Below are 26,281 nucleotides of genomic sequence, written 5' to 3' on the forward strand. Positions count from 1 at the left end.
AAAAAAAAAAAGAAAGAAAGTCCTAGATGGCATTTTCTTCCAATATAAGGCTGTTTCGCCTATGTTGAAAATCTGTTGTTCAATGTAGCCACCTTCACCAATTATCTTAGCTAGATCTCCCGGATAACTTGGAGAGGGCTTCTTTCCTTCAACCTCATGAACCAACCTCTGCTAGCTTCAAACTTTTCTTCTGCAGCTTCCTTACCTCTCTCAGCCTTCACAGAAATGAAGGGAGTTAGGGTCTTGCTCTGGATTAGGGTTTGGATTAAGAGAATGTTGTGGCTGGTTTGATCTTCTATCCAGACCACTAAAACTTTCTTCATGTCAGCAATAAGGCTGTTTTGCTTTCTTATCATTCTTGTGTTCACTGGAGTAGCACTTTTGATTTCCTTCAAGAACTTTCCTTTGCATCCACAGCTTGGCTAACTGTTTAGTACAAGAGGCCTAGCTTTCAGCCTGTCTTGGCTTTTGACATGCTCTCCTCACTAAGCTTAATCATTTTGGCTCTTGATTTAAAGTGAGAAATGTGTGACTCTTCCTTTCACTTGAACACTTAGAAGCCATTGTAGAGTTATTAATTGGCCTAATTTCAGTATTGTCATGCCTCAGGGAATAGGGAGGCCCAAGGAGAGGGAGAGAGACAGGGGGTAGGGGGAGCGGCTGGTCATTGAAGCAGTCAGAACACACACATTTATCGATTAAATTCACCATCTTATATGGGTGAGGTTCACGGTGCCCCAAAACAATTACAGTAGTAACATCAAAGATCACAGATCACCATAACAGGTATAATAATAAGGAAAAATATGAAATATTATGAGTATTACCAAGACGTGACACAGAGACACAAAGTGAGCATGTGCCATTGAAAAATGGTACTGATAGACTTGCTCAGTGCAGGGTTGCCACAAACCTTCGATTTGTAAAAAAAAAAACACAATATCTGTGAAGTGCAGTAAGGTGAAGCACCATAAAACAAGGAATACCTGTATATCATCTTCTTTGGAGGAGTAGACCCATGGAAGCTGGTCCCTGTCACCAGCGCAAGGGAGCAGGTGGGTGGCGATAGGTGGCAATGGACTGGCTGACGCTGGTCGACTCACAGAGCTCAGGCCGCAGGGCCAGTGCCAGAAACCAGAGACCATGCTGTCCTCTCCCCTCCCCTGAAGGGTGTGCACACACCCTTCCTCCTCCCCAGCCTTTTGCAAATCCAGCTCTTGGCAAGACCATTACAGTTCTTCACATGTGTTTCAATTCCAGCCAGGGCCCCTACTTCAAAAAAATAAATGTAAATTCAAACTTGCACAGAGGTGTAGGGATGGTCATGAGCACCCAGGGGCAATGTCTAAGTTGCATCCCCCCTCCCCCCCGTTTCAAGATGAATAGATGTTGAGAGCAGCAATGCAGAAACGCCTTACCCCTCTGGTCTGGCCGCCTCAGTCAGGTACCTTTCATATTTTTGGTGCCTCAGAATGTCATTCCATGTCTTGTCTGGCACTCTCTTGAACTTGTACCTGGGGGCAAGTGCCCCCCTGTGCTCCCCCACACCCACTAAGCCTCTGACCTTGCAGCATTGTTCTAATATGCATAGTCAGGAATACGAGTCTGTTTAACATCTGTTCTTGTCCACTGGTTTTTTGTAAGGTTTGAACCAGGCTGTATCCACTCTCTATAGCCACGTGTTCTCATCTGCTTTATAAGAATGTTTACTTAGCCATTGGATGGATGAATGGATGGACAGATGCATGGATGGATGGATGGATGGATGAACTAATGAATGAATTAACAAATGAGAAACAAAAGAACATCTCTGAAACACTATTACTTGTTTGGGCATGTGGCAGGTAAATAGCACGTACCAAGGCCATAAGTTCCAGAAGCTTCCTCAAGTGCCCACAATAAATATGAAGAGGAAAGTGTAGGAGAAAACCCAGAGTAAGAGGATCACACTGGAACAGGAACCACACTGGCTTAGGTCTACTCTTCTCCTTGCCATCTTTCTATTCAAAACTTTTTATTTTTAACTACAGTTGGTAATCCAGAATTTAATGGCTTAAAACAGTGACTATCTGAAAATTGGACAGGACTCAACAGGAGTAGCTCTTCTCTCGGCATCAGCCAGGGTAGCCCAAAGGTTGGAGCCATAGTCATTTGAAGTCTCTCTCACGTCTGGGGGTTGATGCTGGCTGCCAGCCAAGACCTTGGCTATGTCAGCCACACACCTGAGGTGGTCTCTCCATTTAGCTGGGCTTCCTCACAACATGGTGGGAGGTCAAGGGTGAGTATCTCAGGCAAGAAAGAGCCAGGGGAGCCGTAACACCTTTTATGACTTAGCCTCAGGAGTGATGCAGCATCACTTTCTGCTACCTTCCATCCCTCAGGCTACTGCAACGGACTGAGCAGATTTAAGGGCAGGGAACGGACACCACTTCTAGTGGAGGATGTCACAATCTGGAAGAGCACGTGGAACCGGGAATATTGCTAGGGCCAAGTCTAGAAAGTACGATCCCCCACATTCAGAAGATGTTGACCCCAGGAGAGCAACTTATAAAAAGCCAGTTGCAGCTCAGTCAACTTTGACTCATGGCGGCCCCCCGTGTGTCAGAGTAGAACTGTGCTCCACAGGGGTTTCAGTGGCAGATTTTAAGGAAGTAGATCACCCAGCCTTTCTTCTGAAGCACCTCTTGGATGGATTCAAACCTTCAACCTTTCAGTTAGCAGCCTCATGCTTAACCATTTACACCATCCAGGGACCCCAGAGTAATTTACACCAAAGTTTAGATTCATGCTAAGGTATAAATGACTTCTCAAAAGAAGGATGTTAATAACCCAAAATAATGTCAAGAAGTATCTATGGGATCAGGTTTGGAAGATGCTTCTGATGTTCTTTGTCTGCCTGAAGCAGCTATGTACTTCGAGACCTTCCCCAAAGTAGTACTAGGTCATTAGATTCACAGCTTTGGTGTAGTGTTGTAGCTCACAGACCTACTTTCTCTAGGGCCTCTACGCTCCGCCAACTCGGTAAGGACAAACAAAACAAAAACTTATTTGGTTGAGCCCATTAGACCTGGGGATTTAGGATTCCTGGATAGAGAAGTCCTTCTGTGATCCTACTGCTTTAAGCAATAGTCTAGCCATCTCTGCAGCAATTATAAATTCAGGAACATTTTATTTTCTGGTTTTGAAGGAAACCTATTACTTTAAATTCTGTCTCTAAGAAAATATGAGCTGTTCCTTGAATGTTAAGTTCCAGATTGAAAATCCAGGCAACAGGAAGTTCACATGTAGCTAGCCTACCCCTAAGGGTGAAATGAGGCATCGAATACATGGGAAGTAGCTAAAATGTGAGCATGGCAGGCAATTTAAAAGCAAGAGAAGGAGAATTCTTCATCTTGACTAGCCTTGCATCCACATCCCAAGAGATTCTGGTTCTGATTCACTAGATCTGAATTGAAACTTGGGCATTAAACAAACAAAAAGCATCACGATGATTGTGAGCCTCAGCAAGGTCAGGAGCCACTGACTACCGAAGAGATGGAACACTGAAGAGAGAAGACCTGATGTGGATGGAGGCTGTTGGCTAGAGCAGGAAGCTGTGAGAGCAGTGGGTGGATAGTGTAACTCACCGAAGAGATTAGGGCCAGAGAGCACCGTCAGGGCCTGGGTCTTTTAGGTAGAGAATTGGTACACAATTGGGGCACAAGAACCAACAAGCTATACCTACCTTGAGGCACAGGCTGGTGAGAAGAGTGTCAGAGCTGGGAGACTGTCATGGGAGCCCTACTGCATACATGGGGATACATTATAGCGAGTGCATTTAAAGTCACTATGTGCACAGCACTTATATCGATCTATCCCATACAGAGTGCTCTCTCCGTATTAGCCTCTGCCAGACCATTAGCTGAAAAAGATAGACAGGTGTATCTTGTTTAAGCCACCGATTTGTTGTTCTTTGTTGTGTGTACTTCCCCTGTGACAGTAGCTTAAAGAGGATAGAATTATACAGGACTTTAAACCAGTTAATTCTGGTTCAACATCCTGCTGAGAACTTGCATTTCCACCCCAGATATACTGAATCAGGATCGACATTTTAACAAGATCCTCAATATTGTTAAAATGTAGATTCTGATTCAGTATATCTGGGTTGGAAATTCAGGTTCTCAACAGGAGATTGAACTGGGCCGGACTGGTTCAAAGCCCTAGAATTATCCCGTCCTCAGACAGCAATGTAAGCATGAGTCATCCAGGACAGCTGGTGGCTCCTCAGCATCTACCTTTGCTAGGTGTTGCCAGCACCTGCATGGCCAGTGGAGTCTGTGCTCCAGGCAGCATGAAAAGGAGAGGAGGGCAGAGATGGGCATACTCTTTCCCCTTAAGGCAGACCCTGGACCTTGTACTCCTCACCTTCACCCAGGGCCTATCAGGTGGGACTTGATCACATGCCACTCCTCGCTTCAAGATAGTGTGGGACATGTGCTCTTTATCCTGGAGGACCCTGTGCTGCACTAGGATTCATGGCTTCCTTTACTAAAAGAAGAAGGAAATATGGCTAATGGGGGATGATTAGCTGGCACTGCCATTTTATCTCCCCATTAGAACCTTCTCTAATGTTCTCCCGAAAGCAAGGGATTTTTCTGTCTTCTTATCCCTACAGTACTGTATGGTTTCCAAAATGGTAGCTCGTACTAGGGTTGTAAATGGTTGCTCATATTTTGTTTACCATACTATAAATTTTTAAACTCTGTCTCTACCATGTGATAGCGCAGGCTCTTGCACATAGTGAGTGCTCAGTCTCTGTTCAGTAAGGATAATTTCTCTGAATCTCCAATTTCTCAATTGTAAAATGGGACTAATAATAGGTTTTATGAGTATCAAAGATGTAGGAAATACTTGAGAGGTGTAGAAATGAAAGATGTGATATCAATTATCAGACACCAATCCAAACTGCAGCTCTTAGGTATAACATTTATTTTGTTGAGTCCTAGGCACTTATTATGTTGATTACTGATTCTCCTGTCTGGAGTGGGGCCCTGGCATCTGTGTCAAGAACACATGTACCTACATACAGGATTATGACATGCTCCCCTGAGAACCACCCTAAGTGACATGGGAGGGGAGGAAGGCTAGAGGTTTCACCTGCCAAATTGTGCGCAGACATAGGGGAGACACAGGTGGGACCTCAGTCACATACACCAATACAGGCATCCAGGGACAGGAGGACTGGAGATACATAAGAAGTCAATGAGAGAATGTCTGTGCAGTTCTTAGCACCAAGCCTGGCACACTGTGGTGCTCAGTTAATGGTAATTACAATGATGACCACAACACAATTCTGTCATTTTGTTATTGCTGAGTAACTATCCTGGTTGTAGGCTGACTATGTAGGAAGAGCCCAGTATTAAAGATGCTGTGTCCAGAGGATAAGTCAGACTCAGACTTGTGATTATAGGTAGTTAAATCTAAGGAAGTACGGTGTATCTAATAATATGAAGATCATCGGGATTAAATGAGTTATTGTGTGTAAAGTACTTGAAATAGTCTCTGGCACTAAGTACTCTATGGGTATTTGTTAAACAATAAAATATGTATCTTTACATCCAACTTATGTTACAGAAACATGATAGTTCAAACACTGGCAGGAGCTAAAGCTTAGAGGGCAGAACCGTCATGACTCTGGGCAGGCATTGCTTCTAGCCCAGGTCTGGGAGCAATACAAACACACGTACACCCCTTCTCCCAGCCGCAAGCAGGGAGAAGCATCAGGGCCCCAGACCATCTGACTAGGGTTCAGGGGAAGGTTCTAGTCACAACAAGTACCTGGCATATTGGATCGAAAAACCACACTGGAAGCCCAGGCATGCCAACTAGATCAGCCCACTGGGGGCAGGAGATGGCAGTGCCAGGGGCATACAGGACTCAGCCCAGTAAACTCAACGCCAGGTGTGTGTGTGTGTGTGTGTGTGTGTGTGTGTGTGTGTGTAAGGGTAAGGGATTAATTCCAGGCCTGTTAGGGCTAAGGCTGGTCCAGTAGTATAGAATCCATCCTGGTCAGGTCTCGCTTAGAAATTAGGTACCACTGAGTTTAGGACAGAAGTCTGCTGACTCCTCTGAGCCCCTAACTCAGGCTGGAGTCTGTGCCCTTGGGATGTGGATCTCTTTTTACAACCCACATAGTCATAAAGACCTTTAAAGGGAACCTCTTGTTCCTCTGTTCAGAAGGTATACTCCCAAAAAATAATTCAGAAGCATATTTTATATATGCTGATAAGGCCATATGCAGACAGTTTCCAAAATACAATGCTGATTTAATCAAATACAGTTTCTCTATTTGAGAAGTTTTCTACTTGTCATTCTTAACCAGAATATACACCAAAGCTGTCTGTAAAGCCTTACAACAAAGAGGCCTATACCCTATCCCTGCTCCCAATAAATACTCATTCTTCTGTCTGGAGTGGGGTCCCAGCACCCATATCAAAAACATACATACCTCCACACAGGATTATGATATGCTCCCATGAGAACCACCCTAAGCAACACAGGACAAATATTTATGGAATCACATTGGTGGCCCCCTCGTATTCTGCACCTGCAAAACAATCTAGAAAATGTGAAAACTTCTCATCTTGGTTGGAATGGCCTTTATCACCTTGAGCCGGAGGGGTTTTGTCCTACTGGTTATGTCTTTAACACTGTTTGGTGTAAATAAGTTAAAATTTCAAATATGTTTCTGAATTATGGTGAGATAATGACTTTTACAATACAGTGACAAGAAACAAAAACAGCCTAGATCTTACTGTGAGCTTAAGCTTGGCTGAGTTTTCCCACCTTTTTTGAGAGAGGCAGTCCTTGACTAGTGCATGTCCCAACATATCTTTCTTTTTGGATTCTAAAATCGTCCCCCAACGGGGCGGAGAAGGTGAAGAAAAGATATGGCCTCCAGTTTTCACAAGTTAGTTGTACTTGCTTAAAAAGGCAAGTTACTCATTTTGTTCCAAGGCAAGGGTTCATGCAATTAATTTAGTCAATGAAACTTGGTTTCCAAACGACATCTTGAACATGGCATTTAAGCACACTCCCTCATTAAGCTGAGGATCCTGGAGAAAATGTTTGCAGAATAGGGACATTTGTAATTAATGCTAAAATGTCAAGATTTCATCTGCCTGGTCCTTCTTCCCCGTTAGTTTTCTATACTTAATTATCTCTTTAATGAGCAGCTAACATACAGAAAGATAAATCACTAAGGAACAACGTGTTAGAGGACATTTAGGGAAAATAAACTAAAGCTACCCTAGTTTTATACGGCCTGGGCTTTTGTCATGGCAGAATTTCTTTTTCATCACCCATCATTTTGCTGAGGGGTAGAATTGACAGGAACCAAGGTTTGCCAAAGGAACCCTGGTGGAGCAGTTGTTAAGCACCCACCTGCGAACAGAAAGGTTTGTGGTTCAAACCCACCAGCAGCTCTGTAGGAAAAAGATGTGGCAGTCTGCTTCTGTAAAGATTACAGCCTTTGAAACCCTATGAGGCAGTTCTACTCTGTCCTACAGGGTTGCTATGAGTCTCAATCAACTCAATGGCAACGCGTCTGGGTTTGGTTAAGGTTTGCCAACACACATCCCAGAGACTTGTCCTCCCTGGAGTGCGTGACCTCTCAGTTCCCTTGCAACTATTATGTTTTATAATTTGGAGTGATTCTTTTTCTGCATCCAAATTCTGCAAACAGTGACTTGAGCTTGATGGAAATATTCTGGCATTAGCTGGCTAAATTAACAGAAGTACATTATTCTCAGGCCAGCTTCAGGCCTAGCCTCAGCTGTCACCCCGTATTTCCATATTGTCTCTCTCTCATATCCCTCCCTGTGTGACATGTGTGACCCACCCAGCCCTCAGTGGGTCAGACTGAAGCAGTAGGTCTTAGTCTCCTAGTGCTGCCATAACAAAATAGCACAAAATGGGTGGCCTTAGAGGATAGGAGTTTATTGTCTCACAGTTCTGGAGGCCAGAAGTATAAATTCAGGGCATCAGCAGGGCCATGCTCTCTCTATTCATTCTAGAGGAAGCTCTGTCCTTATCTCTTTAAGCTCTGGCAAGCCTCAGGAGTTTCTTGAAGTTCCTTGGCTTGTAGACGGATCTCACATGGCTCTTTGTGTGTTTCTCTTTATGTATCTGTTCTCCCCTTTTATAGAGCACCACCCAGAAGGGATTAGGACCCACCCTCCTCTAATGTGTCCTCGTTAATGTAACTGATAATATCAGCAAAGAAAAACCCTATATCCCCAAACAAGGTCATATTCACAGGTACAGGGGTTAGGACTTCACTGTGTCTTTTTGGTGGGGGCGGAGGGGGGGGACACAATTCAATCCTAAACACGTAGTATTTCCTTTAGAGCAAGTGAGTCTAAAAATGAGACATGTGAGGGCAGGACACATGCCTGGGGACCTCTCACCAAGCATACTGACTGGAGCAGGGCAGGGCTGAAGCAGCCCCAAGAATGGAGGTGGTGTGACTCTGCACAAGGGCACCGATTTGTCACCTCTCTGGTTTCAGGAGATTTCCTTGAGTTCAAAGAGAAGAAATAGATGCATTGTCTTTGCAGAATTTTTTCTTTTCTTTCTTTTTGGTCAAATGTGTGTTCATTTACAAAGCCTTTGTTACAGCCAACCATTTTTCTCCTTTGGATCTTTCTGAGTTGGCTCTGGGTTATAGTCCTGTGAAATGGCTGCAGACCTCATCTCTCCTGATGTTGGTTTGCTTTGTTCTCCCCACTCCGTTCCTTGAATTCGGCTCACTCACAGTGCTCTCAGCCCGCTCTCCTTCCCTTCCTTCCCAGCCTGCAGGGCAGTGATTTAGCAGAATCACCTGCAAATTGCATTGCAAATAGTGCCAATTTTTTCCAGCAGACCATCTGCCAAAGTCTCTATTACTCACCACTCCATGCACACACACCAGACCAATCAGGCGATACTGTGTAAAGTCATTTTCAAATCACCTCATTCCAAAACTTGCACCTGAAAGTCACTTTCCTGGCTGCAGAAGACACTGGAAAATTACAAACCCTTGAAATTCTGGCCTTCACTCCTTTTTTTCTCCTTGCTTACCTCAGCAGACCTTGTGAGTTTTTGTCGGCTCTGGAAAGTGTCCGCGTAGTTTCAGAGGATCCCACATTGCAGGACGTTAGAGGGCAGGAGATGTGAGAGAGCAGCTCCTCATTCCTCTTTTACAGCTGGGAATGCCTGGGGATCACACAGGAGAAGGACTCATTCAGAACTTCTGAAAGAGATAGCAGCTGAACTGGGGCAAGAACCAGGACTCCAGGGCTCAGCCATTCATTTTTCACTGAGTTTTTTTTTTTTTTTAGCTACTAGGTGCCAAACTGGGATACCTCTGGGTGATGTAAAGTCAGATACACCTCTGGCTTTGTGGTAGTGAGGCTGTGTTGTCCAGTGATGGAATCAGAGCCACAAACCATTCATTGCATTCTAGTACAAAGGTTGGCAGTTCAAACCCACCCAGAGGCACCTCAAAGACACGCCTGATGATCTGCTTCCAAAATGTCACAGCCTTGACAACCCTACAGAGCAGTTCTGCTCTACACAAACACAGTCACCATGAGTCAGAGTCCATTCAATGGCATCAAGCAAGTCTAGGCAGACTACTGGCAATGCTTGAGGAAAGTTTGTTGAAGGACAGGTAAGAATTCTTTAAAAGGAGAACAACACTTAAATTTTCTAGCTCATGCCAGTGCTACTACAAGACATCTTGGTTTCCTCCCAGTAATAAAAGGAAGTCAGTAATGCTAGCTATCCTGGGGCGGGGGGGGGGGTGGGCAGTCAGGCCCCCAGACTTGGGTCTGGCACACACACCCACCACCATGAGGAACCATGGGCAGTGTGTGCAGGTTTCATCGCTGTCACCCAACTCCAGTCCTCCAATCTTGGCTGTGAAATGCATCTATAGCTGGCGGTACCAGTACCACCACGGACATGACCCTTGGAGCCCTCCTTTGTGACAAATCTTTAATCTCCCAGCCACCTAACCTAATGTACACCTGGGAACACGCTGGGCTGGCTGGCAGCACTGCACCCAGCCCTCCACCCTGGCAGTACTGCCCTTGCCATCCTGAGGAGCTCCAGCTCCCATTGTGTCTTGTCCTGATTCTCTCCCTTCCTGTGGCCTTTTCCTCCTGTTGGCAGTTGTCCCTTGGCTATATTCCAATACATGCTGTTCTCCTGGAGTCCCTGGGTACTGTAAATGGTTAACACACTTGGCTGCTAATCAAAAGGTTGGAGGTTCGAGTCTATCCAGAGGTACCTCAGAAGAAAGTTCTGTTGGCCTACTTCTGAAAAATCAGCTATTGAAAACCCTCTGGGACCCCAGCAATCCACTCCTAAGTATGTATTCAAAAGATGTAAAAGCAGAGACTCAAACATACTTGTAAACCGAAGTTCACTGCAGCACTGTTCACATTAGCCATCAGTGGATGAATGGGCAAACAAAATGTGGTGCATCCGTACAGTGGGGTACTACTCAGCCAGGAGGAAAAGGGAAATCTTGGTACAGGCTATAGTATGGATGAAGCTCGAAGACATTATGCTGAGTGAAATTAGCCAATCACAAAAGGACAAATATTGTATGACCTCACTTATACAAAAAAGACAAGCAAATGTATAGAGAACAGAGTTTATTAATGGTTACCAGGGTGGGAGGGAGGGGTAAGGGGGGTTAACAGTGATGGAAAAACTCCATTGATTAAGGGTAGGGTTGCACAGCCAATGAGTGTAATTGCTGTCAATAGACTGTACACCTGTAAAAAAGTTGAACTGGAAAAAGCTGTATGGTATATTTACAACAACAAAAAAAGAGTAGCTGCTAAGGCTGTTTATGTACAACCAAACACCTCACGGGATTTGGTTCCTTGATTTGGAGGTAGAGGGTCCAGTTACTTGGCCTAATAACATGTTCAGTGCTTCTGTTCTACCTTCTAGTTCATTGTATAGTGCCTGGGGTCTTAAAAGCTTGCAAGCAGACATCTAAGGCACAACAATTGTTCTCTATTCACTTGGAGCAACAGAGGAAGAAGGAGAGTCAAGAATAGGAGGAGGATATAGAATGTTTCACTGATTGCCTCCATCAACAACTGCCTCCTTTGCCATGAGACTAGAAGAACTAGAGGGTGTCCAGTAGCCATTACTGAACATTTTGATCAAAGATTCTATAGAAGAATCCTGATCAAAAAAAAAAAGGGGGGAAATATATAACAGAATTTCAGATCCTCATGGACTCTAGACTTTCTGGAGCCATGGAGGCTGACTGAAACTCTAAAACTATTGCCCTGAGATAATCTTTAAACCTTAAACCAAAAATATCCCCTGAAGTCACCTTAAAACCAAATAGTTTAACCTAACTAGTAAAAAAGGTCCGCTTTGAGCATTAGACTTTTAAGAACTGTCTGTATGGGATCCAATTGACACCAGCAACTCAAAAGGTTAGATAAGAGCCTTAGGGGTCAGTGAGTTTATGTTAATGAGGGAGGGACAACTCACAAAAGGAGGGTAAGAATGGCTGCACAACTTGAAGAATGTAATCAGTCACTAAATTGTACATGTAGAAACTGTTGAATTGGTGTATGTTTTGCTGTGTATATTCTCAACAATAGCAACAAAATAAATAAAATTTTGAAAAAAAATGAACTGAGAAAAAAAACCTGTGGAGCACAGTTCTACTTTGCACACATGGGGTCGCTATGAGTCTGAAATCAACTTGACAGCAACTGGTTACTGGTTTCTTGTTCTCCTGTTGTATTGTCTGCACTCATTTTTTATTTCTCAACATGGTTTTAGGTTTCTTAGGTGCTTTTCTATCACTATAGACACATGGAACAGGTTATGGTATACACATAATAATTACTAGCTGAATAGAACTGGTATTATGTAATGATAATGATCATTATTTTAAAAACAAGTCTAGTGGGAATTAGCTTACGCTACATACAGGCCATGTACAAGAAAGAATTCCTTGACCTCGGAGTTATTTACCACTAAATGGATCTTCTAATTCCTAACACTCTGACTACTTGTTACAATTGGGAAGTGCCTTCTCTTGACATGTTAAAAAACAGAGCACTATTGTTCTTTCTGGAATAGATATAATATCCTACAAAACTCATTTGTAGTTCCAATTCTAGTTAGTCAAGGCACTTGTGGGATAGGAATGCAGAGTGATTCGTTTTTCTGGTTGAGGACTAAGAAAATCCTGTTTTTACCTCAGTCCTTTTCTAGGTGGGTCTTTGTAGTTTTTCTCCCGCACTGATATTGCACCCATCCGGTGAGGCTCGTGATGGGTCTTTGCACACACTGTCCTTGCACACAGCTGTGGATGAGGATGCTCAGTGTGTGTCCTTGAGTCCCTGCACACCTACGTGCTGGGATGAAACCTTTGACACAAGCTTCTTTTTCTCACTTCATTCTGGTTTTATGTGCCCTGTCAGCGTAAGTTGATCCCTAGCTCCATTTTTCAAATCATGTGAAAGTCATAATCCATAACAATGAAATAACAGTTCAGTTCAGAAAGTACTTGGTGGGCTCATACTACTAAAATTTGTGTAAAAAATTGTTTCCAGCTAGTTACTACTTGTTCAGTTGGGTTTTGAATCATTGAGTTTTACTGTCCTGGAATTTGTTCACCATCCTCAGACCTCTCTTGAGCCCCCATGAGGTGAAGGCATGATACAGGACACAGTGGGAACTACTGGAAGGTTGAAGGAGATAAGTATCCCCACAGAGATACATTTGTTTCCTGGCCAGCTCACACTCATGCCTGTACAGTACCAGTTTCCACTCCATTTGTTGCCTGTTCACATTTCTTTACTTTGTTTGCCCTTAGAGGAGATCCTAAAGACGCATATCGCACACTGGTGGTCTCCCGATGGCACCAGGCTCGCCTACGCCACCATCAACGACTCCCGTGTCCCCCTCATGGAGCTGGCGACCTACACTGGCTCCGTCTACCCCACAGTGAAGCCCTACCACTATCCCAAGGTACGAGTATGAAATTGCCCTTTCTTTTTCCAGAACAACTTCTTTGCATTATTCATCAGGCTCCCCTTGTTCCCGCTGACTCAGACCTGATAATCAGCTGTGTTTATGAGCAACACAGAAAACAGAGAAAAGATTAATTATATCTCATTACATTGCATTAAATTCCCATCTTTGTTAAGTTGAATTTGTTGGTGGGTTTATGTTTAAAAATAAATAAATAATTGAACTACTGTTAATCTATTTGTCTAAGCATAATTGGAACCAAAATAAACACATTGTCTGAACTTGTGATTCCATGGTGACAAAAACTCACCCTGCCCCAGTCCAGTTTCAGAATTTGGGTTCTGTGAGGTCAGATGGACCCCTCTCCACCCCTAGTCTCCTGGGTCTGGGCTTGGCTGTTTTGTCCTTGGTCATGCTCTGCCCCATTTGTTCTCTAATTTTTTCCCCAGACCAAGATGTTGGCACAAAGAGCCAGTAGAACAGCAAGGGTGCAGGGCGGCCTGGGAGGAGGGGAGGGAAGAAAGGTGGAGGGCAGTAGGGGGAGGAGGAGAAACATCCAAACTTTCCTCTGTTACCAAATTACAGAATCTCAGGGTAAGGGGAGGGCCTGATGGTAAACCCTCTGCAGCCCACTCGGCAGACAAGAGAGGTTGATGTCCCCTGAGCGTAGATGCGGCTCCTAGGGACACACATGGACAACAGTCCTGGCTACCCCTCACTTCTCTAGACTATCCATGGTCACTGGGGCCCCACCTTGTAATGGGGCTGAGCTCCCTTTCTTGCTGCATCTGAAGAAGTCCTCCAGCCTCTGTCAGTGAGCATCATGGCCCGTCAGAGATCTCTGAAACCTAATATCATATGCCCCGTACACCATAAATCCTCCTTAAGCATGTGTATAGTGTGTGTGAGAGGACCAATAGTATATAAGTGAGGCCACAGAGGCCACCAGAGGCACAAGCCAGAAACAGGAAGCACACCCTAATACAGACTCCTTGCCCACACCCAAGGGGGTCCAGGATGGAGGAGCATCATTTCCCTGAGGCCACAGCCTTGTCTCTGCCGGTTTTATATTCTGAGAGCATCTAGACATCAGCACACAACATACATTTGCCTTTTGACAGAGTTCTTTCATTCCTCCTCCCACTAACCTTAATTGGACTTACTGTGTATTATGTGGAGAGTCCAGGGTTTTAGTTGGAAGTAGAGAACAGTGTATTGGAATGATGCAGAATTATTCTGTCCTCTTCCAAACACACACACACGCATGCACACGCACACACCACTAGTGCCTGCCTCATCTTCCTCTGACCCCCTAGAGATGGAATGATTTTAAAGGTGGTCCCTTTTATGGAAGCCCCCCGACATAGGAGTGATGAATGTGACATCCAGAAAAGTGGGTCCCCCTTGATGGTACAATGAACTCAGGGACAGATGCTCAAAAGTGCAAACTCACAACACTTCAGATTGCTCAACATTTGCCAGTTCATGTTTCAACAGAAAGTCAACATATTCTGGCCAACAGAATTCTGACCCTCTTTGCCCAGACCTACCCACTCCCAAATGAGAGTCACGAGCTGGTGAACCCAACTGCCGTCTGCCCTGCTGTGGAGCTGACCTCCTTTTAAAACCTGAGCAACTCCTTCTGCAGTTAGACCCCCTATTCTCCTGCCATTCCTTGTGTTCATGGGAGGTGAGGGTGTCAGGCTAGACCTAGCAGTCCTCTTCTCCAGGAAATCCTGCACCTTTCCATACCCGCTTCCAGGTTGGTATTTGTTCCCTGGAGAGAGGGACCCTGGGGTAGAAGCAGAGACGACCAGGAAAGAAGCCCCTTTAATTTAATTTTCCCTACCACTGAGCCCTGACCTCCATTTTTAATATTCTTCACAAATGGTTCACCCTCTAGCTCTCTTCTTCCTGGCACTGTGTCCAGTTTTTCCTTTCTAGTCCTGGTCTAGTTTTCTTTTCCCCCTCCCATGGTGATCAAGCAAGTGGAGTAGTACTTGTTAACCTGGGGGTATGGGGGAGTTGAATGGGATGGGAAGTAAGTGGGAAGCCTGAGGAAGAAAAGAGATTGACCCAGTTATCTCTTTGTCCATTTTGAAACTCTAAGCAGTAATTATATTTTCTCAGCATACATTTTGCCTCTTGATATTGAGCCTCAGGGCAGCTGGAGTTCTGCTTGTGAATTTGCCGGGGAAAGACTTTGCAGAGCTCAAGCACCGATAAGGTTTGCTTATTCATGTTTCCGTTCCCCTTAACTCCCCAGGCTGGATGTGAAAACCCCAGTATTTCATTACATGTAATTGGTTTAAATGGACCTACCCATGACCTGGAAATGATGCCACCGGACGATCCAAGAATGAGGTTTGCTTCCTTTCCTGTATTATGTTAATATATATATGCATAATTTATGTTCATTGACGTGGTCTTTTCAGTCTTATATTTATTTAATTACTAAACATCCAAAAAAGGTATATTTTTAAAAGTTTTCTTTACTTCTTTATGATCCAGTTTTCTATGAAAATATCACTGAGTAAGTACTGCTATTTTTTACTTACATCGGGGATAGATGATCTTCCCCAGAAGACTGGGCTCCTCTGGGAAGGGACCATATCTCATCCAACTGTGTGTCCCTAGTAGGAGACATACTGCCTTACACACAGTAGATGTTGGAGAACATTCTTTCCAAGGCAGTCCGTGTAAGGAGACTCTCCATAAATGGTGCCCCATTTTCAGAGCTACAGTAACTTGTCAGCTATGGGAACTTAGTGGTGAATCCTGTTCTAATAAGGCCAAGTGTCCTAGTGGTAAGGTAACCGTGTATGTAGTTGGTGGAATATATTGACAAAGGTAATGGTCCTCTTATTATTAATGTTTTTGGGGGTTGACATTTGTTTTTTAATAAAAAAAAAAAACTGTGTAAGATCTCTGTAAGTGAAGTGGTCTGAATACTTTCACAGCTCAGTTATGTCATCACTAAACCGGCCTTTGTTGAGAATGTTGATGGGACACTCAACCAAGAGACAGAAATTGTAATGGCACCAGGATCCACTCAATTATAGATTCCTGTAATTCCATAAATGGAATTATTCAAGCCAAGAGTGATTTATTCTGAGGCTCAGCAAATACCCAATCCAAAAGTTGCCATACCTCTAGCCCGGGTCTTTACATTCTGTTACAGAACTCTGGCCGAGTCCAGGGGGTCTGGCAGAGTCCAGGAGGGCTGGAGCTGTGACCCAACCACTCTTGCCCCTTCATAAGCCTGCTCAGGGCTCAGTCTTGGCTACTTGGTAGCTTGTTGTCATCTCTAGATGGTGAGGTCTTTTCCTCTTTTCCTGCAATGGCAAGGCCCAAATGCCCACATCTAGACCATCTGCTCAGAAGCATATTTTTTTTTTTTTTTGGCAACCTGTGGCCTCGGCAGAATTCTACTGAGGTATTTTCAAACCTTTCCTTCAATGAAACTTAAAACACTGTAAGGTCCTCAGGCCGACAGCCAAAGCACAGAATCACAGTTACAAAGGATTTGCTGCTACCTCTCTCTTGTTGCCCATGACTGGTCTCCTCCCTCTTGTCCAGAGGGCCAAATTCTCTCCAGAGGGTTAATGAACCCGGTCCTCAGAGCTGTCCCAGGATGTGACTCTTGACAGTTCACCCTTGGGGAGCCAGCCCTCAGTGGGCATTGGCCAGGGGAGTTGAATTGATTTGGCTGATAATATTTTGCTGGGAGAGAAAAAAATTTAAGATTATTGCTTTGACATATCTCCTGAAGATAATATACCTCATTGTTTTCCTTTCAAGCCCCCATCCCTGCCAAGCCTCTGGGGGCCTGCTCCAGTAGAACTCACTGAGTTAATATGGAAAGTCACCTGGAAAATTTAAGCCATCTGTTAGAGTTAATTGAAAATCTCGTTTAGTCAATTTGGTGAGGCTGTTTCCTCAGGCTTGATTAGCTCCAAGGGCAATGAAAAATTAGCCTCAGTCAGGACTTGCAGTGTGGATGCTGGGCTTCAGGGTTTTAGCTTGCTCTAATTTCCAAAGCATAACTTGTGTAAATGCTTTCTCTATGCAATAGAAATCTGCAGTATGTATATGCCACACCTTTCAAACTCCTCCTCTGTCACACAAATTATATAATAAACCTGAGGAGGTATTTACTGAGCACTTAGTATTTGCCAGCCACTCGACTAGGCTCTGAAAATTGAGTGGTAAACAAAGCAGGACCCCACCCACATGAAGCTTATGATTTAGAGGCAAAGTAGACCTTAAACAGATTATTACAAGCCCGTAACTAATTGGAGTGTGGTAAGTGCATGAAGAAGGGTGGAGCAGACAGGAGTCCTTGAGCATGGCTGAAAGGTCAGTATAATATGGTCTAGAACAGGCTTTCTCAGCCTCAGCACTGTTGACATTTTGGATGGGGTAATTCTTTGCTGGGGGGGTTGGGGCTTTCCTGTGCATTCTAGGATTCCTAACAGCATCCCTGGCCTCTAGCTACTATATACCCCCCAACCAGATATGACAACCAAAAGTGCCTCCGGCCATTGCCAAATGTACCCAGCTTGAGGACCACTGGTTTAGAGTGAAGGCTTTCTAGTAAACTGCTGGGGTTCAAATCCTAGTTCTGTGGCCTTGGACAAGTTACTCAATCTCTCCTGCCTCAGTTTCCTCATCTGTAAAATGGAGATAAATGTTAATAATGAAAGAGCTTACTTTTGCAGGTGGTTATCGAGATTAAACAAGTGTCTTAGTTATCTAGTGCTGCTCTAACAGAAATACCATAAGTGGATGGCTTTAACAAACAGAAATTTATTCTCTTACAGTTTAGACAGCTGCAAGTCCTAATTCAGGGTGCTGGCTCCAGGGGAAGTCTTTTCTCTGTCAGATCTAGAGGAGGGTCCTTGTCATCAATCTTCCCCTAGTCTAAGAGCTTCTCAGCACAGGGACCCCTAGTCCAAAAGACGTGCTCTGCTCCTGGTGGCTCTTACTTGGTGGTATGAGGTCCCTCTCTTTCTCTCTGCTTGCTTCTCTTTTTTATATCTCAAAAGAGGCTGACTGAAGATACAACCTAATCCTATAGATTGAGTCCTGCTTGATTAACATAACTACCTCTAATCCTGCCTCATTAACATCATTAAAAAAAAAAACTGTTGACTCTGAGTGGATTTTGACTCATAAGGAACCCTATAGGACAGAGTAGACCAGCCCCATAGGGTTTCCAAGGAGTGGCTGGTGGATTCGAACTGCTGACCTCTGGTTAGCAGCGATAGCTCTTAACCACTGAGCCACTAGGGCTCAATTAATAGAGGTTAGGATTTACAATATGTAGGATAATAACATCAGATCACAAAATGGTGGATAACCACACAATACTGGGAATTATGGCCTATCCAACTTGATACACATTTTACGGGGCCACAATTCAATCTGTAACAAGATAATGTGCAGAGAACAGAACTGGCTCATGGTGGTCCTCCTGCCTCCTGTTTGTAAATGCCTCCGTATGGTGACAACTCCCAGATTTCTCTCAGCCCAGACCTGACCTCTGAACTTCACACCCACATATGTCACTGCCTACCAACATTTCCACTTGGGGGTTATTAAAACATAATTTTTAAAAAAGGTAAAAGTCAATTTTCAGGTAAAAAAAAATAAGCATGTGTCAAGTATTTTATTTACCTCATTAATTAAAGGGAAACAGTGAGGTGTTAAAACCAGCCCCCAAATCATTTGAGAGGTTGGTTGTATATAGACAGTTTAACAAGGAAATTAAGGATAAGTTTTCCAGGTTACAGGTCCAACAGGGCCATAAACTGTAACCTTGGGGTTATCTGCTCCACCAGACAAAAATCTGTAAGACAGGTCTACCTCTACAGAGTTGAAAATTGCCCAGTTAATAAAGAATCGAACCTAGCACTGCACTGGAAGAACACCCAGTAATCTTATTTGCCTACTTAAAGTTTCAGATAAGTTTTCTTACAATGTCTAAAAGGCATCTTAAACTCAATACCATAAAAGTCCCTGATCTCCCTCCAAAACCGTCCTCCTCTCCACTGCTCAGGCCATCTGTAACCTCCGTCTTTCCCTTCTGTGGGACCTTCCTTCAGTGATACCCAGAATCTGATTGCACCTCACCTTCTCTATCACTGTCTCCTCAGTCAGGCCCACCATCCCTCTCACCGAGACTACAGCAGTCAGGTTTCCCATAAGTGGTCTCCTGCTTCCCCTCTTGTCAATCTATTCCCACATATCTACCCAAGTACTCCTCTTAAAATATGTCAGGTCATGGGACTCCTCTGCTCAGAGCCTCCTTGTGGTTTCTTAAGGCTCTTACAGTGGCCTAACCAAACCAAAAACCAAACCCAGTGCCGTCGAGTCAATTCCAACTCATAGCGACCCTATAGGACAGAGTAGAACTGAGACATAGTTTTGAAGGAACGCATGGTGGATTTGAACTGCAGACGCTTTGTTTAGCAGCCATAGCACTTAACTACTACACGAACAGAGTTTCCTGCAGTGGCCTAGAAAGCCCTAAATGATCTGCCACTACTACCTCGCACCTCCTTCCCCACCACTCCCTGCCCCCTCTTGTGATCTTTGCCGGGCTCACCCCTTCTCAGGATCTTTGTGCAGATTGTCCTCTGCCAGAAAAGCTCTCTCCCACACACTCTCAGGGTAACTCCCTCACCTCCTTTCAGTCATGAGCAAATATATTGTTTCCTTGAGGACTTCCTAATATTTAAAAACTGCAGCCCACTCCATCCAGCAAAACAATGAAGTTGGACTCATACCTCATGCCATATATAAAAATTAACTCAGAATGGATCAAGGATCTACGTATAGGAACTAAAAACCATAAAACTCTTACAAGAGAACATGGTAATGCTTCGGGATCTAGTTTTTGACAATGGGTTCTTAGATGTGACACCAAAAGCACAAGCAAGGAAAGGCCAAAATCAATAAAATGGACTTCATCAAAATTAGGGACCTTTGCGGATCAAAGGACTTTATCAAGAAATTTAAGAGGCAATCTACAGAGTGGGAGTAAATATTTAGGAACCATATATCAAAAAGCTTGCAAGGGATATGACAAATAGACAAAGGAACATCAGAAGAATTTAAGTGCCATGAATAGGTATAAAATCTTGGGTTTGGAGGCATAGGTAAGATTTGGCCACCTTGGGCCATGGGACAAAAGACGTTCCAGGAGCAGGCTGTTTTCAATAGGAAAGTACAAGTTCTGGGTTCCCAGATCAGGTGTGGTGGGATGCAGAGGTAGCCTCAAGCACAGTGTTGTAAATCCATGATCCCCTGGGGCCTTTTATATTCTCTTTCCTCCTAAAATGATCTTCTAGTATGACTGCTTGTTTTTGCTCCTCTTTTTCCCTCTGCCTGCCTCTCTCTTTGGGAGTCAGGAGCCTGGGCTAGGAGAGCTCCTTGCTCTCAGATGCCTCAGGCACTTACAGGCTACGGCTGCATCTGGGGGACTGATTCCAGTGAGGAAGCCAGCCCTGCCCTCAGTACTTTCACACACCCCCAGTGAAGCTTTACAGCAGCTCTGTAGATACCATTAGTCTCCCCATTATGGAGATGAAGAAATTGAGGAATACAGAGTTCAGTAATATGGATAAATTCCGTAATAAGTGGTAGAGCTGGGACAGAAATCAGGCAGTCTGGTTGCAGGGTCCACTTCTAACCCCTAAACTGTACAACCTCCGTGGAAAGATGCAGGGACTTTGGCAGTTTATAGATTACTTTCCACAGGCCCGTTCAGAACACTTAAGAGCAAGAAATAAAACATTTAATATATTCATTATCTAACCTTTTAACCTACCCATTTCCAACTTACTTGTTAACCAGCCTGACTTCCCCTCAGAGAGTTCTCAGATATAATGAAAATCAAGTCAGCACTTTGTCTTACCCAGCATTTGGCAAACACTTTCTGATCATTGTGTTAGGTACCTGTACAGTTAAGACGCAGTAGCCTCTGCCATCAAGGAGTTCAGGAAGCCCATAACCAAGCATCATAGGAGCTGTGCCTTGTCAAAGACAGCTGTACTGGGCAATGTCCAAAAGGCAAGGATGACTTCAGTCACGGCTATTGCAATAATAAGGAGACCGAGTTCCCATTTCCAGACAATGCGCCTCCTGCACAACCATCACCTATTTGTCACGGAGGCTTTCGTGTTGCTACGATGCTGCACAGGTTTCAGCAGAGCTTCCAGACTAAGATGGACTAGGAAGAAAGGCCTGGTGATCTACTGCTGAAAATCAACCGGCAGAACCCTACGGATCACAATGGTCCCATCCACACCCCATCATGGGGATGGCCCAGGACCAGGCAGCATTCGGTTCTGCTATACATAAGGTTGCCAGGAGTCAGGGGCCACTCAGTAGCTGCTAACAATAGCAGAATTGCAATAGGGAGAAAGACCCAGAGCTAAGTCCAAACTCAGCTCCATTGAAACAGAGTAAGGGGACTTTTAGTGGCTGGGGTGAGCTGGTGGAAAGGACTGGAGGATACTGGAGGAGTGAAACAGTGGGGCGTGTCAAGCACATGATTTAGTCCTGAGTTTGCTGGGGGTTTTTGCTTGCTGTTAGGGCCAGCTGGATTCTGTAAGGGCCGGGTGAGAGGGCGGTCGGGGCCTGGAGTCCAGAAGAAGCCTGTCCAAAGCTTAGTCCCACTGAGGGGACTGATAAGGCTATCTTGATTAGCCTTGCACATGTGGAAGCCCCAGTGGGAGGCAAGATGTGAGTGTCCATTGCAGGGGTGACGGGCAGTGCTAGGAACAGCTTTATAGAGAAGGCCCTGACATCACATTATTCCTGGTACAAAATGTGGGGCCATCTCGGGAGAATTCTACCTGCAGGGTAACAATGAATAGTGAGCCCTGGTGTAGCGGAGCTCAGCCTTACATGGGCTAGGGAGTGTCAGAGACCCCTGTTCACCGAGCAGAGATACACCGACCTGTCCCAGAGCGTGAGCACTCTGTCTGTCCTGTGGTGGAAACAGTAAATGGAAATCATCACGCACAGTATGTCTGTAGTTTCACAATTTCCCATGGAAACCCAGCTGCACTGATAAAACAAAGGCAGTTGGCTGTTTGCTTGTTTCCTCGGGCCTTTCCAGAGCTAGAGTCGAGTGTTGATTTAAGATATAGCAGATACCCAGCAGTATCATTTTGAAGACATGTTATACTGTGCTGATAGGTGTTTTTACTCTCCTCCAAATACACGGTTCCCATGTAATACAGCTGCTAGGCCTGTCCTCTTCTCCTGATTGCCTGGCAACAACAGCCGGAGAAGGAACCTAACACTCATTTCTCTGCTGTCGGCCGGGCTGCCCTGCACCTGAGGCCCAGGTCACCCCGCTCTGCCCTCCCCACCGCTCAATGCCACGGCCTGGAAAGGCCCCAAGCCTCTGGCTTTTCTTCTGTTCTATTTTATTTCACTTTATTTTGTACCGTGAAGTACCATGAATTTAGATACTCCTCAGGTCACAGCACAGTACCATCAGCAGTCCGTGCAATATCTCTCTCCTTTCATTTATTTATTTGTTCTTTTTTAACCTCACCCCCTACTCGTATACCCCCTCCCCCCCATCATAGGCACTAATTTAAAATGTATTTGAGTGCCCTGTTTCCTCTGTATTTATGTAAGACATGTATTATTGTGTGTGTACATGCTTACTGTACATAATGACATAGATATATGTATATGTATCTCATGTGTATACAAACTATACACACGTTCTCCTTTTTCTCACTTAGCACCATGCAAAGAACTTGCTGTATTGATATGTACATCCACCTTGCACTTCCACCATACTCATGACTCTCTTGATTTCTGCAAATTCCTGGCAGCTGCCATTCCCACAGCCTCCTCTTCCTCTTGGTCTCTACCTCCACAAGTACTCCCACGGTACAGCCCGTTTGGCCCGGATATGAAACTCAGCCTCCTTTCCAATGTATACAAAATATGGACTCACTCGGAGATGGGTAGGTTAACCAGGCTTCACTAAGGATTAGAGAGAAGGCCAAGGCCACCACAGCAATGGCAACAGTCATGGGACAACAGGATCCAATCCCTAATGACTTCAGCCCCACCACTGCATGGAGCTGCCCTGGCCTCCTTCCCCTGGTTCCTGCTTCTTGCCATCTTGAGAGCCCCTGCTTCTTTCCCTTACAGGAGAACACTCTCCTGCCTTGCATTAAAAATCTCACATCTTACCCACAAGGCAACTGAACTGAAGGAGTTGACCCAGCGTGGCCATAGTTGCAATTTTAACTAGTGGCAAAACCAGAACTTGAACAGACTCCTGACACTAAGCTAATGTCATTGTTCACCAATTATGAAATCTGTCACGTTCCCCTTTGTGTTTAACTTTTCAGTTAGCACAAAGCTAAATTTGGGGTTTATCGGCAAAAACCCTCTCCTTTCTGCTTTCCTTCATCAGGGGTGTGGCCTTGGCATGGGGGTTGTAAAAGCTTCTCAGGTAATTCTAAAGTACAACCACGGCTGAAACATTCTTCTCAATGGCAATATTTTTCATCTGGGATGGAAGAATTGTGTATTTTTCAAATTAAAGACACTGCCCCATTCCTGAAGCCACCATCCTACCTTAGAATATTTCTAATCTCTCTTTTGTCTTTATTTTAATGATTCTGGGAAGATATTTTATGTGCCTTCCAAATATTGACAACTTCAATTGAAATTGTCAGTAATTTCATTCTTCCTGTATCAACAATCAACGTCCATGGAAGCAACAGTCAAGAAATCAATGATGTTTTATATTGGGCAAATCTACTGCAAAGCCCTCTTTAAAGTTTAAAAAGCAAAGGTGTCACTTTGATCACTAAGGTACATCTGACCCAAACCATGGTCTTTTCAATCACCTCATATGCATACAAAAGTTAGATGATGAAAAAGGAAGAGAGAAAAAGAATTGATGTGTTTGAACTGCAGTGTTGGCGAAGAATACTGAAAATACCATGGACTGCCAGAAGAATGAACAAAAGTCTTAGAATACAACCAGAATGCCCCTTAGAAGCAAGAATGGCGAGACTTCAACACATCATCAGGAAAAAACAATTGCTAGAAAAGGACACGTTTGGTAAAGCAGAGGGCCAAGAAAAACAAGGGAAGCCCTCAGTGAGATGGATTGACACAATAACCACAACAATGGATTCAAACATGCAACGATCATGACGTTGGCACAGGAGCAGGCAATGTTTTATTCTGTTGTATATAACGTCATCATGAGTTGGAGTCAACTCCATGGCAAATAAAAACAGCCTTCCAACATTTTTACAAGTCATCTGAGTATACATTATAATTGTATAAATTCTTCTTATAACCCTTAGGGCGACCCCCTGTCCTTCCACTAAGATTACAGCCAAAAAAACCCTATGGAGCAGTTGTACTCTGTAACACACGCAGTCATCATTAGTCTGAATCAACTCAACAGCAACTAACAACAGCAACACAGTCCTCAAGCCTAGGCCCATCTCTATTTCTCCCTCATATGTTCAAATCATAAACTAGGCACCCGTCTCAGTCATCTAGTGCTGCTATAACAGAAATACCACAAGTGGATGGCTTTAACAAACAGAAATTTATTTTCTCACAGTTTAGGAGGCTGGAGTGCCAGCACATGGGAAAGTTTTTCTCTCTCTGTCCTTGTCTCTTCAGCTTCTGCTTCCTGGTTCCTTGGAGATCTCCATGTGTCTTGGCATCTATCTTACCCCATCTCTCCTCTACTGGCTTGTTTAATCTCTTTTATATCTCAAAAGAGATTGACTCAAGATACATCCTACACTAATCCTGTCTCATTAACATAACAAAGACAAACCATTCCTAAATGGGATTATAACCACAAGTGTAAAGATTAGGGTTTAAAACACATATTTTGGGGGGACACAATTCAACCCATAACATTCTACCCTCTGGCCCCCCAAAATTCATGTCCTTGCCACATGCAAAACACATTCACCCATCACATCATCCCAAAAGGCTTAAATCCACTCCAAGCTCCAAATCTCATCTTCTGAATCATCTAAATCAAATGTGGGTGAGACTTTAGGTATATTCCATCCTGGAGCAAATCTTTGAACCTGTGAAATCTAGATTAGAAGTTACCTGTTTCCAAAGTAAAATGGTGAAACAGGAACAGGAATGGGAAAAATTGGAGGGAAAGAAGAGATAATGAGCATCAAGGAAATCCAAGACCCAGAGAACAAACTACATTACCACTCAAGACTTGAAAATAATCCTCTGTTCTCTGAGACCATTGGAGCAATGGCTCTGGCCTCCAGACCCAGAGTGTTGGCCATGCTCTCTGGATTCTGGATGTAAGCCCCTCAGCCCTGGACTTCAGCTCCACTTTCCAGGCCAACTGGGATGGCAACTCTGCTCCCTCAGCTTTAGGCAGCCCCATTCTCCTAGTCCATCTGAGTGGTGACCCCACCCCCTCAGCCCCTGCAGGCCTCATTCTTCTGCCCTTGGATATGGCAGCCCTGCTCCTTCATCTTTCAGCAGCCGCCTCATTCCCCTGGCACACCTTAATGACAACCCCACACTCCAGAACCAAGTTGGCGAAAATCCGACTCTTTGAAACCCAGGAGGCTGTGGCCCCACCCTTTGAGATCCAGGAGACTGTGCCCCACCCATTGAAACCAAGAAGGCCCTGCTTTCCATGCTCCTTCCAACAGTTCTGCTGATTTCCAAGTTGCTCCAGGTATGGTCTTTTTCTTTTCTTGCAAGGAAACAGGTGTAGCTCCTTTGGCCTGTTTCCTGCCTGTAGAATCCCAAGAGGCAGACAGCATTCTTCCCTTTCATTCTTTCTTTGTCCCCTTCAGTCTAAGCTGATGGTTTTTTTGCTGTGGTAGTTGGTTAGAGCCATCAGTTACAGGCTTAATCTCTTAAACAAAACATTGTGTAGCCATCTTATTTGTGGACATTCTAAGGCTCATGTCCTTAGTTTGTACAGCAGAATTTTCCAAATCTTTAAGATTGGTTTTCTTTTTGCACAGTTCATTTTTAAGTCCATCCCTTTCCTCTTGCATTTTACTATAAGCTGCAAGAAGAAACCACACAGCGCCTTTAAGACATTGCTTAGAAATCTTGTCAGCCAGATATCCAAGTTCATCACTTACAAGTTCTACCTTCCACTATGCATTTGAACACAATTCAGACCAGTTCTTTGCCACTGCATAAAAACATTGCCCTTCATCCATTGTCC

The 26,281-nt window shown here is 44.3% G+C and overlaps 1 protein-coding gene across 1 annotated transcript in view; it reads left to right on the forward strand.

Annotated features, from left to right (window-relative positions):
- Positions 1-26,281, forward strand: part of DPP6 (dipeptidyl peptidase like 6) — a 1,008,238-nt gene that overhangs the window by 857,331 nt on the left and 124,626 nt on the right. Inside the window, exons 9-10 of the mRNA XM_064275114.1 lie at positions 12,884-13,038; positions 15,308-15,405. Of these exons, the coding sequence (XP_064131184.1) occupies positions 12,884-13,038; positions 15,308-15,405 (253 nt within the window). The remainder of the gene's footprint in view (positions 1-12,883; positions 13,039-15,307; positions 15,406-26,281) is intronic.

This window comes from Loxodonta africana, chromosome 22 (assembly GCF_030014295.1).
Source record: "Loxodonta africana isolate mLoxAfr1 chromosome 22, mLoxAfr1.hap2, whole genome shotgun sequence".
Lineage (NCBI taxonomy): Eukaryota > Metazoa > Chordata > Mammalia > Proboscidea > Elephantidae > Loxodonta > Loxodonta africana.